This window comes from Protopterus annectens, chromosome 11.part0 (genome assembly GCF_019279795.1).
Source record: "Protopterus annectens isolate FY-2018-M chromosome 11.part0, PAN1.0, whole genome shotgun sequence".
NCBI classification, from domain to species: domain Eukaryota; kingdom Metazoa; phylum Chordata; order Ceratodontiformes; family Protopteridae; genus Protopterus; species Protopterus annectens.
The window spans coordinates 810,740,927-810,754,384 of record NC_056745.1 but is presented as its reverse complement, the minus strand read 5'-3'; the positions used below and the strand labels follow the sequence as shown (position 1 = coordinate 810,754,384).

Sequence of the window (13,458 nt, the reverse complement as noted above, 5' to 3'; positions counted from 1 at the left end):
AAGGGGCTAAGGCTTCTATGGCTAAAAATCTTGTACCCTCAGAAAGGGACTCCAGAGGACTAGATAGGTGGGGGAAGAATGTTTACACCTCAGCTACTCTAGCTATGAGAGCACTAAATTGTCAATTCCACATGCTTAAATACCAGCAATTCCTAATGTCTCAAATAAAACAAAAGATGGGCACGCACCCTCAACAGTCTGAATTCAAGGAAATGCAAGATCTGTTACATGCAGCTGAACAGGTGTAAGTTGCAGTTCCATCACTTCTATTTCCTTTGTATTATGTGACTTTTGCATGGTTCACTGTTCCAGGCCTTGATGCCTCTCTGCTTCCATGGGTATTTTGAGAAGTGTCTTCTGGGTGAGCAACATATTTGGTACTGGACGCACTTGTTTGTGCTTTGCTCTTGTGGCCTTTAGAAAGATGTTAAACCATGAAGGCGGCTGTTCCGTGGTGAAGCTTTCTAATGTTAAAATGACATCACCAGGGATTCTTTGAAAGTGGCATATTCGTTATGTTACCATTTTATTTTAAGAGGACTACAGGAATAAGTTAAACCATTGGATTCTCTTCGTCTTTTTGGTACTTAGAAGTCTGTTGACCTGTTTCTAAAGTGAGAAAGTAATGTGTGTGGAAGAATTGCTTCTGTTAACACTTGTTTTTGAAACGTGCTCAGTACTGATGATGTGCTGCTTTCAGCTAATGGTGTATGTAGCTACTCTGTTTGTTGACTAGGTAAGTGGGCCGGTCTGCTGATCCTTTTCAGCCGCAGCCCCTGCTTTACAGAGTTGTAAAGACAGCACAATTAATGTGGAGAATATATGGTAAAGTTACATTTTGTGTAAGTAGTCTTTTACAGTGGGTAAAACAAATGAGTGTCACTTCACTTTAGGCACAGAGCTTCCTTTAGCCGGCTTGTTGTACAGGAGAATTCTTAAGTTTGTTTGTCTTTGCAAATGTGTGTATGTGCAAGTTTAGTCATCAGCCTGCTTGTGGCAGTTTGATCTAACCAACTTCCGAAGTCCTTTCAAAGTAAAATGATATGTATGCACTGGTTGCATCTTGTAGTACCTGGAGTAGAACTTCTGAGAGGAATCGCTTTTTGTTTTCATATTTCCTTCCCATTTTAAGTGTGGCTGTGCTTTGGGACTTTAGTTATGTCAGGGCTAGCCACTTAGCTGTGTAAATATTGACCCTAGGTGATTGTTCACATTGGCTAATGTTGATGTTACACCCCAACCCCATGTAGAAATGGGAAAATGGGTTAATGACAAAGCACATTTAGAAAGTGTGGGGATTTGTCAAAGGTACTGTATTTTGCAAGGCACCTTTTTATTTTTAGGAAGATCTCGTGGTTCATTTGGGATAAGGAACTGTGTACTGTGCTGCTATGCATCGGAAACCAGGGGCAAGGGTTTTCTAGCAAGGCATAGGAGGGCACAGTTCATGAGTTTTGAGTGCAAAGATTATTTTACTAGTTGCAGAGTAACAGAGATTCCCTGAATTTTTACCTTCTTAAGATGCATCTTTAAAAGATCTGTGTATGATGAGTACTTTTCCTGTCAGTTTATCACCTTAAGACATTGCTCCCTGTTTGAAGCTTGCTTTTTCATGTGGATCCTTGTAAAGTTGTCTGCCTACTGTTAAGTATTTGGTAAAGCTTTCATATTTTTTCTCCATTTCAGCACGGCCACATGATTTCTTTGATGCACAGACACTAGATGCAATCCGTCATCGAGCTATCTGCTTTAACTTGGCAGCTCATATTGAAAGTTTAGGACATGGTCACAGTGTTGTATTTCAAAGCACAGTAAGTGTTAATTTTTTTTCCGGAATTGCTGTACCTAATATGATGTAATTTCTAGTGATATTGCATGTTGCACACAGTAGAAAATTCTTTTTGAGCACTCCTTTAATGTCATTAACTGTATGGATGAGTAGCTGTAGATACTCCGAATAAATTATGAACATGTTTGTGAAACTGTTTTTTTTCTGTGCATTTTTTTTAGAAGGAAAACACTTTGTAGGGTTTTTCTTTAGTTGCCATTAAAGGAATCTGTTGGATAGAGCTAGAGCTCTGTTACTTGTATAAATCTAGAGCTGCTCCATGAGGTGGGTGTGGTGTTGGCAGTGTAGGAGAAATTAAGAGTACCTGAAGAAAGAATTGAGAAAACATGTAGAACTCCATAGAAACAGTGAGTGGAGATTAGGACTGAACCTTAGAACCAGGAGTTGTGAAGTGAAGAGGTTGATCGGACTAAATTTTTAAGATCATTGGAATTTAATTTTTGAACATCTAAGATGTATAGACAACAGTTCTCTGTTTAAACTGTTGCAGAAGCACATACTCATCACCACCTAGACAGATGGAGCTGAAAAATGGTTATAAAGTAGATGCTGCAGTGGAATTCTCTCACAAAACAAATGCTGCTGTAAAAGTTAGAGGAGTCCGCTGTAGACACAAGTCTCCCCTTCTGCCAAAGGGGAAAAATGCATTAACATTCTACAGGGATTCTGTAGTCAGTGTGCAGTGTTCCTCCTTAAGTGGCATTGAAAGTGAAAGGGTAGAATCACCCTTCTTAGTGAATCATCCAGCTTTTTTTTTCTTTCAAAACTGACTACCCAAGGATATTGTAAATTTTCTGGGGTTGGTGTCAACCAAGGAATAGTTATCTGTGGCACAGATTATCTGGAGGGTATAATGTGGGTCACCATTGCTGAATTCTGCATAGAACATAGAGGCATTGTCAAGGTTATCTGACATGGCAAGAATTTCTCTTGGAAGGGGTATGAAAATCACTGTTCTAATTATTTTTGACTACCAACAGAGTGATGCTGTTTTTTGCTTTAATGTTCTTCATTTGGATCACTGTTTGTGTTACTTCAGGGAACCCTGCTACTGACTTAAGTCCAATGACTGACTTGACTTTCTGAGCTTAACCACTCTTCCTTCATGACCGGGTTGACATTGCCTTACCTTAGAGATCTCCACATACCCTTCTATATGGGTGGCACCCACCTGTGCCATCTTCAGGTCTTTCCTGCTGCATACAAGTTTGCTACAGGAGAGTGCATAGCAGTCTGTTATTGGTACAAGCCTATGACTGAAGAGCATTGAGGGAGTTGTACCCCTTGAGACCCTTTTTTCATTCGCTAACATTTTGGAAAAAATGGCTTATTGTTTGTGAGCAGACCTTTAGGAAACAAACTGCAACTGCAGTGGTGTGGGGCTATGTTTGCTTTTGTCACAGCTACTAGGTGCACTTTTGTGCACTTTGAAGTGCTAATACTGATTAAGGACCTTCATGTCCAGCATGTTTTATGCCTGTGTTAGCAGCATGATGTGACTAGTTTTAACATCTGCCAGGGGTTTGGTCCAAAGTCTTTGAAGAGAAGACGTAAAGCCCCTCATGTTCTAACAGTTCAAAGAGATGCTCAAAACCCTGTTTAAACCATCCACCATTTTGGCAGATGTTCAGCAGTAAGATGGTGTGGACATCCATCCCAAAAAGGGAAAGAACAGTGACCTTAGGCCAGTCCTGGATCTCAGTAGCCTAAACTTCTACGTCAAAAAGACACCTTTCAGAGTGGTATTGGTGCAAGCTATTTTTCCCTGTCTGAAGGCAAATGACTAAGTATTTGATTGACCTTCAGGATGCCGACTAACACATAAAGACTGCAAAGGAGTTAAGGTGTTCTGTGCTTCTGACTAGGAGCTAATCATTACCCACTCCGGACCTTGCCCTTTGATCTTACCACAGCCCTCAGGTGTTCAGCAAGTGCATGATAGCAGTTGCATCACATCTGTGACTCAAAAGGATCTTTGTATTCCCCTGTCTGGACATCTGACTCCTCGCAGCAATAAAGTGTTAACCTCCTGAGGAAGCTAGGAGCACTAGCCCATTTCCAGATCGAAGCTGACAGGTGGCTTGGTAACCAGCAGTAGTATCGGAAGGACTGAGATGAAAAGGATTCAGCATTACGCAAGTAATTTCTGCCTTATCGCAAGTGGAATGTACGTTTTCAGTAGTTAAGTGAATGTTAGGTACACTTTTAGTCAAATGTTTTCCCCCATGCAGGCAGACTTAAGAGAGTTGTGTGTTTGACAGATTGATGTTCTTCGTCTTCCATTGCTGCAGTCCTGACTATTGGGTATAGTCCGCGTCCCAGTCGGCCCGAATACCAGAGTATAAGGCTGACGTCGGTCATGGCGCCTTAGACTGACGTCAGTACGTCAGGGTACTAATGCGCATGACCGACGTCATTTCCTCAGTCTTTTTTGCCGCATGGTCCGATGCAGAAGCAATTTTGCGAGTGCAGGTTGGCGTTCTGAGATTTTCCGAAACCGGAGTTTCAGACCGAAACAGAGTTGGCTAAGTAACCCCGTTGGGGAACATTTTGGTTTTTTCTTGCCTCAGTATTTAACCGGATGTCAGAAAAAGTGAATAACTGTATTTCTTGTGGGAAGCAGATACCGCATAGGGATTATCATACATTGTGTATACCTTGTTTAGGGCCTGAGCACGACGTTGTTGGTTGCCGCCCTTGTGCTAGATTTAACAAGCGCACTATTAAGAGGAGGCTAGATTGTGCTAGGTTAGTGTTTGGGAAGCGTTGCAATTATAATATGCCGTCGGATGCTCCGACGCCCGCTTCATCCAAGAAGCGCAAGGACAAAACAGTGAAGCCTAGGGGTGAGGAACCGTCAGTCCCGGACGTCGGTTCTTTAGAAGGCTCAGGGGAGCCAGAGGTTTTGCCAGGAGTCTCTATGGAGTCTCAGGCTGATACTTTACTGTTACAGGATGTGCCCTCTCAGGAGGTAGGCCAGGCTGAGGGGGCTTCTCAGGTGACTGTTCTTCCCTCTCTTCCCAAGGTAGTTAGGGCCTCTCCTTCTGTTGCCAAAGCTTCTTTTAGAGGTAGGCCAAGTTCAGCTTCTGTGGGGGCTTCTCCTAGCATTTCGGCTCTGTGCCTAAGAAACATATGCTTAAAATGGCAGAAGATTTGATTACTCTGATTAGAGGTTCTATGCCCCCGCCTGATAAGAGGCCTAGGGTGGACCAGGAGTTAGATAGTTTTGAACAGTGTTCACAGGCTTCAGAGTCTTCTGTGGAAGACTTGCAAGAGTTTCCTACTTATTCTGATTCTGATGTGGATGATTCCACTCCTACAGCTTCTCCTCCTGAGGATTTTTCTTTTCCAGAGACTCTTCACCCCATGAGGGAGCACTTTAAATGGGAAGGCCAGGATTACTCTGATTCCAGGAAAAGGCTTAGGGAATTCTTGTTTTTACCCCAGCATAGGCCCTTAGCTATTCCTCCTGTGTTGAATGTGGTGGAGGATGTTTTTGCAGAGGCTTCCCTGAACCCTGACTGCTTGCCTCCTGCTCCTGTTAAGCCTGATAGGTATTATAGGGTGCCAAGCTCATAAGTATTTGTTTAAGAGTCCTAGGGCAGACCCAGAAACTGTTTCTCAGGGGCCTAAAGGTGTTAAAGCTTCTGTGGTTAAAAATCCTGTACCCTCTGATAAAGAGGCAAGGGCTTTGGATAGGTGGGGTAAGAAAGTATATACTTCTTCCACTCTAGCCATGAGGGCTTGAATTGTCAGTTTCATATGCTAAAATATCAGAATTATCTCCTTTCACAATTGAAATCTAAGGTGGATGCTTTGGCGGAAGGTATTGAGTGTAAAGAATTGCTGGATTTGGTTCATGTGTCTGAACAAGTGGGTAAGCATTCTTTGCAGTGTGGTTTTGATGCTGTTCAGGCCTCCTCGAGGGTGGTTGCTACTAGTTCTGTCCTTCGCAGACATGCCTGGTTGAAGGATCAGAATTTAGCTGAGCATGTTAAGACCAGGATTTTGGATGCTCCTTTACAGTCTGATGTGTTGTTTGGACCGCCTGTGGAAGCAGTTTTAAAGAAAATGGAGGACAAAGCTAAGTCTATGCAGACTGTTAAAGATTTTTTGCAGGTGCAGCCTCCGAAGTTTAGTAGAAATTGGCCTGCTAAGGGGTGGACATATCCTGCTTATGGTTCCCAGTCTAGGGGTAGGTCTAGACGTGGTAGGGGCAGGGCTCAAGGTCCGTTTAGGCCTAGATCAGACAGTTCACCTGCTCAGACTTCTGGTGAGGGCAGGGGTCAGTCCTTTCGTAGGCAGACCCAATGACCTGCCTTTTCAGCTGCCAGTGGATTCTCGTCTGGCAGCTCCTTTGGGAGGAAGACTGTCTCTTTTCAAAGAAAATTGGGATTTAGTCACTCAAGACAGATGGGTGCTGGATATCATTCATCACGGTTACAGATTTTATTTCCACACACTGCCCCCTTTCAAAGGCATGCCAGATGTTCCTCCTCCACAAAGAAAAGAGGCTCACAAGCAAATTTCTCAGTTACTCCAGATAGGGGCCATTCAGCCAGTCCCTGTATCAGAAAGGGGCTTGGATTTTATTCTCGCCTGTTCCTAGTACCAAAGAAGGGGAACACGTGGAGACCAATTTTGGATTTATCTATCCTCAACACTTATCTGGACATTCCCAAGTTCAAGATGTTGACGTTACAACAACTGTTACCTTTGCTGGGCAAAGATCACTGGATGGTAACTTTGGATCTCAAGGAAGCTTACCTTCATGTGCCTATAAGGCTAGGTTGCAGAAAGTATCTGCGGTTTCAACTGGAGATTTTCATTATCAGTTCTCTGCATTGCCCTTTGGCTTATCTACTGCCCAGAGTATTCACAAAGGTTCTGGCTCCAGTGATAGCTTACTTCAGGCTTCAAGGCATTCAAATCTATCCTTACTTGGACGACTGCCTGATTCTGGCTCAAGAAAAGGAAGACCTTCTACAGCATCTGGAATATGTCATAGCAGTGCTAAGATGCCTGGGGTATTCTGTGAACGAAATAAAGTCCAGTCTAGTACCCTCTCAAGACATGTGCTTTCTGGGTGTGAGACTGAATACAGCAGCCCAGATGGCCTTTTTAACCCCGGACAAACAAAAGAGTCTGTCACTTTACTTCCATCAACTATCTCATCAGTCCGTGCTGACTGCAAGGACAGTCCTTCAAGCATTAGGGTTCATGGCATCTTGTATTCTGGTGCTTCCCAATGCCAAACTGCATATGAGGAAGCTGCAATGGTATCTCAAAAATGTGTGGACACAGCACTGCCAGGATTTGGACACTGTCATTCAAATAATACCTTGCCTTCAAAAGGAATTCTTGTGGTGGGCTCAGGAATGTCACCTAAACAAGGGACTCTCTGTGACCCGGCCAGAGGCGAGTCAGATTTTAACGACAGATGCCTCGGACACTGCTTGGGGAGCTCATCTAAATGGAAAGTGGATACAAGACAAGTGGCCTGCCAGACTACAGCATCTACATATCAACATGAAGGAGATGTTAGCAGTCCAGTTTGCATTGATGGCTTTCAAGGAGTTACTTCTTCCAGGGCAGGTGTCATGTGGTACATCAACAAGCAAGGGGGAACACATTCTTATCCTCTATGCAGGCAAGCAATGATTTTATGGGAGACTGCGTTAAGCCTGCAACTAACTCTTCAGGCAAGGTTTCTGCCAGGAGCACAGAACTCCCTAGCAGATGTGTTAAGCAGACAAATCATGGATCCCCACGAGTGGAAACTGGATCTTCATGTATTTCAGAAATTGACAGTGTCATGGGGAACTCCAGACATAGATCTGTTCGCTTCTCCACTAAACCACCAGCTGCCACAGTATTGCACAAAGGGGTTTCATCACACAGCTTGGAAAGTGGATGCTCTGTCTTTCAGTTGGAAAAACCTTCATGTCTATGCCTTTCCACCTCTGCCTCTTCTTCCAAAGGTATTATTAAAGGTCAGACAAGACAGGCCAAGGATGATTTTGATAGCTCCAGATTGGCCTCGGCAACACTGGTATCCACTACTACGGAGTCTGGTAAGGAAGCCTCCATGGCCTTTACCTCTGATTCCTCATCTGTTATCTCAGAAAGATGGTCATCTGCTCAATGTCAAGCTTCACTCTCTTCATCTAACAGCCTGGCATATTCTCTCTTGAAGCACAGCAGGTCTCAACTTCCTCATCAAGTTTTAAATGTGATTATGGAAGCTAGAAGACCTAGTACAAGGAAGGTGTACGCAGACAAATGGAAGAGATTTTTATTTTGGAGTACAGCAAAGAATTTGGAGATTTCTGAGCCTAATTTGAGTGTGGCTCTGCAATATCTTACTGAGTTATTGGACAAAGGTTTGTCCTTCTCTTCCATTAAGATTCATGCTGCAGCAATTTCAGCTCATTATGATTGTGACCCACCTTTGTTTTCGCATCCTTTGTTCAAGCAGTTTCTTAGAGGGGCAAAGAATATAAGACCCCCATGAGAGCTCCTACTCCGGCTTGGGATCTCAATTTTGTGTTGGAAAAACTTACTCTACAACCTTTTGAGCCTCAAGGCTACTGCTGAGTTGAAATATTTGTCATGGAAGACTGCTTTTCTGTTGGCCATTACTTCTGCAAGAAGGGTGTCTGAGTTGCAGGCCCTTATGGCAGTAGAGCCTTTTTTGATTTTCCATAAGGATAGGGTATCATTACGTACTAATCCTTCCTTTATGCCTAAGGTGGTTTCTAGTGTGGCTTTAAACCAAACTATTCATTTGCCTACTTTTTATGCAGATCCCCAAAATAAAGGGGAAAAGATTTTGCACACTTTAGATGTACACAGGCAATTGAGATATTATTTGAGCAGGACTAAGGATTTTAGGCAGTCTCAGCAGTTGTTTGTTTCTTTTGCCCTGAGTTCACAGGGCAAGCCTGTGTCAAAACAAACTATTTCCCGGTGGATTGGCTTTTGCATTGCATTTTGTTATTCCCATCATGGCAAGGAGATTCCAGCTGGGATTAGGCCTCATTCCACTAGGGCTACTGCCACTTCTACAGCATTTCTAAGGGGGGTGGCAACTAAGGATATTTTGGAAGCAGCTACTTGGAGTTCAGTGCATACTTTCTCTAAGCATTATCATCTTCCTATCTACTCTAAGTCTAGGGCTGGTTTTGCCACTGCTGTTTTGCAAGGCATGTTATCAGCTCCTACTTCCTTATAATTTGCCAGCCTCCCTTTCCTCTGCTTTGGGATTCTACCCAATAGTCAGGACTGCAGCAATGGAAGACGAAGAACATAGTACAGTTTTGTACCTACCATAAATGTAGATGTTCGAGGATTCCATTGCTGCAGTCCAATTTACCCTCCTCCTTCCCTCTGTGTTTAGGGGTGGTTGTGTAGGTGAGTTTACATGCTTATATTTTTTGTATATATTGTTGTATATATTGTACATGTTTTTTGGTGCAGGTTGTTTTTGGGACTTGTCTTTTTGGGTCTTCTGACATCTGGGGCAAGAAAAGACTGAGGAAATGACGTCGGTCATGCGCATTAGTACCCTGACGTACTGACGTCAATCTAAGGCGCCATGACCGACGTCAGCCTTATACTCTGGTATTCGGGCCGACTGGGACGCGGACTATACCCAATAGTCAGGACTGCAGCAATGGAATCCTCGAACATCTACATTTATGGTAGGTACAAAACTGTACTTTGTATGAGAGATTTAGATCCATGTTACAGCTCTTGTAAGCCGTTCCTGTTTAGCTGTTATGTTGATGTCCTTCAAGGATGCATCTGCAGTCATCACATATGGGTTGTCCTGCCTCAGGCAGCCCTTCGGTCGGCCGGATTCCAAAGTCCTGGTCTGGCGTCGGCTGATGTCGCCCTTTCCCCGACGTCAGAGCGCCTGGGGTATAAAAACGTCAGCCGACGCCATCTTCCTCAGTCTTTCTTGCCGCGTGGTGCCCGAAGCAGAAGCAGTTCGCAAGTGCCGGTCAGCCAGCTCCTCTAACTCAGCTAAACCGAAGACTTCAAAAGCTAAGTACCCCGTTGAGGACTCTTTCTTGCCTCAGCCGATGTCAGATAAAATTAATAATTGCTTGACTTGTGGGAAACAAATACCTCATAAGGATTTCCACTCATATTGACTACCTTGCCTAGGCCCAGACCACAACGTCTCGGCCTGTTCCACCTGTGCTTCCTTCAACCGACGCACTCTAAGACATCGGGCGGAGTTTGCAGAGGAATTTTTTGGGGCTAGTTTTGCTTACAATATGCCGTCGGAGACTCCGACTCCACATTTAATAAAGAAACGGAAGGACAAGGACCGACACACGCAGTCCGCGGTTTCGGCTGAAACCACGGCCAGGCCTACCGCGAGTGTCTCGGTTTCGGCTGAAACAGAGTCCTTGGTACTTCCGTCCACCGAAACCGTACAACCGACAACCTCGGCCCCGGAGGCCACTACTGTATCGGTTATTGAATCATCATTGGAATCTGGTGTCCAGGAACCTTCCGACACCATTCCCTTAGACAAAACTACACCAGCACGTGGTGCAGCCAGGCCTCCTGCATCCATGTCTGTTAAGGCATTCTCAAGGGCTAAAGCTGCTAAACACTCAAAAACTATGCCTCCCAGGATTATCCCTCAGGGACCCACTACAGGTTCTCAGATCTTTAGTCTAGCAGAGGACCTTATTTCATTAATCAGGGGCTCTCAGCCTCATCCAGACAGGGGCTCCCAACCTCCTACAGAAAAAAGGCCCAGGGTTGAGCCCTCTGATCCCCTCTCCTCAGATGAGGCCTCTGATGGCTATGCTCTCTCGGACTAACAGGAGGGGGCTTTTTCGGCCTACGAGGATTCTGATGCAGAGGAATCTATCCCTTCAGCCTCCCCTCCTGAAGAGCTGTCTTTTGGGGAAACTCTGCACACTATGAGGGAGCATTTCCAATGGCAGGGCCAGGAATTTTCTGATTCCAGGAAGAGATTAAGGACCTTCTTGCATTTGCCTCAGCATAGACCTTTGGCTATTCCCCCTGTTTTGAATGTCATTGATGATGTGTACTCTGAGTCTAGCACAACACCTGACACTCTCCCTCCGGCTCCTGCCAAACCCGATAGGTATTACAGGGTCCCGGAATCACATCTTTTCCTTTACAAGGCCCACTCTGCTGATCCAGAAACTTTTTCCCAGGGCCCTAAAGGGGTTGCAGTTGTCACTACTAAAAATCCACTCCCCTCTGAAAGGGAGTCCAGGGCTTTAGAGCGATGGGGAAAAAAAGTGTATACTTCTGCTACCCTTTCTATGAGGGCTTTAAACTGTCAATTTCATATGATACAGTACCAAGAGTATTTGTTAGATGAATTGCATAAAAAACTGTCTTCACCTGAACCCCTAGATCGTAAATCACTTCAGGATCTGGTACATAACTCTCAACAGGTTAGCAACCATTTCTTGCAGTGTGGTTATGATGCATTGGAGGCTTCATGTAGGTCAGCTATGACAGGTGCAGTCGTACGTAGGCATGCTTGGCTGAAGGAACAATCTCTGCCAGACCATGTTAAAGCAAAGCTTCTGGATGCTCCACTGGAAAAGCAAAAGTTATTTGGCTCCACTGCTCAGGAGGTCTTAAAGAAATTTGAAGAAAAGGCAAAATCTGTGCAAACAGTCAAAGATTTTATGCAAGTCCAACCACCAAGATTCAGCAGAAATTGGCCTTCCAAGAACTGGTCCTTTTCAGACACAGAGATTTCAGAGAGGCAAGAACAGGCGTGCCAGAGGTAGAGGGCAAGCTAGAGGCTCCTACAGAGGACGTCAATGGCAGCCTCCCAACCAGAGAAGTAGTGCAGGGCCTACAACTGCTGCACAAGGACAGACTCAATGACTTTACTTTGACACCGCCAACCAGGGCTCACTTGGAAGCACCTTTGGGCGGAAAGCTTTCCTTATTTTCAGAAAATTGGCACACTATTACAAGGGACAAATGGACACTACAAATAATAGACAAAGGATACAGGTTCCATTTCCACACATTACCGAAAAGAAAAGGCATGCCAGACCTGCCACCAAATCAAAGGGCAGAGGCTTTGAAACAAATCTCCAACTTAATGCAAATGAAAGCAATAGAAAAGGTTCCTCTCTCAGAACAAGGCCAAGGATTTTATTCCAGACTCTTCCTTGTTCCAAGAAAAGAAAAGCAATGGAGGCCTATTCTCGACTTGTCTGCACTAAATACTTATCTCATTGTGCCAAAATTCAAAATGCTGACTCTACAGCAACTCCTTCCCATGCTGGGCAAGGGGTCTTGGCTGGTAACTCTGGACCTCAAGGAGGCATACCTGCATGTCCCTATCAGACAAAGCTGCAGAAGACACCTCAGATTTCTTGCAGGTTCAGAGCATTATCAATTCTCAGCATTGCCCTTTGGCTTATATACTGGGCCCAGAGTATTCACAAAATGCCTGGCATCAGTAATTGCACACTGCAGACTTCAGGGGATGCAAATATACCCGTATCTGGACGACTGCCTTATACAAGCGGACAGCCAACAAATTTTGGTAAAACACTTGAATTATGCCATCTACCTACTTCAGGCCTTGGGATATACAGTCAACATTCACAAGTCAAGACTTGTACCATCCCAAAGAATAACTTTTCTGGGTGCAAATCTAGACACAACCACCCAAATGGCTTTCCTCACAGAAGAAAAACAAAGTCAACTACCGGATTACTTCATGTCAAGACAAACTCAGCTGACTGCAAGGAAAATCCTGCAGGCCCTGGGTTACATGGCTTCTTGCATTCTTCTGATTCCTCAAGCAAGGCTACATATGAGGAAACTACAATGGTACCTAAGGAGTCTATGGACTCAGCACAGTCACAGCTTGGAAACTTTGATACCACTCATCCCATGCCTTCAAAGGGAATTTCTGTGGTGGGCTCAAGCAAGCCAGTCAAACAGGGGTCTGCCCTTCAGCAAGCCAATAGCCAGCCAAACCATTACAACGGACGCTTCAGACCATGGATGGGGAGTGCACATGGAGGGAAGGTGCATTCAAGGACTATGGTCACAAAAAGAGCTACGCATGCACATAAACCAAAAGGAAATGCTGGCAGTGATACATGCAATCGAGGCCTTCAAGTTGTTTCTACATCAAGGCCACCTGCTAATAAGGACAGACAACACTACAGTTATGTGGTACATAAACAAGCAAGGAGGCACCCATTCCTACCCTCTTTGCAGACTGGCAATGAATCTATGGGAACTTTCCTTGACACTCAATATACAGCTGCAATCCCAGTTTGTGCCAGGAAAGGACAATATACTGGCGGACAGCTTAAGCAGGAACATCATGGATGCACACGAATGGATGCTGCACCCAGACATCTTCCATCAGATAACACAATCATGGGGGAGACCGGACATAGACCTCTTTGCCTCTCCACACAATCATCAGCTGGAGAAATTCTGCTCAAGGACATACCACCCACAAGCATGGAAAGTGGACGCTCTCTTTCAGCTGGAGAACTCGTAACAGTGTATGCATTCCCACCTCTTCCATTAATGACCAAGGTCTTACTGAAGATCAGGGCAGA

General features: G+C 44.6%; 1 protein-coding gene across 1 annotated transcript in view; it reads left to right on the top strand.

Annotated features, from left to right (window-relative positions):
* AEBP2 (AE binding protein 2) overlaps positions 1–13,458 on the top strand; it is a gene marked incomplete in the record, with an annotated part of 407,327 nt that overhangs the window by 302,288 nt on the left and 91,581 nt on the right. The window contains 1 exon segment of the mRNA XM_044088225.1: positions 1,687–1,811. Within this exon segment, the coding sequence (XP_043944160.1) occupies positions 1,687–1,811 (125 nt within the window).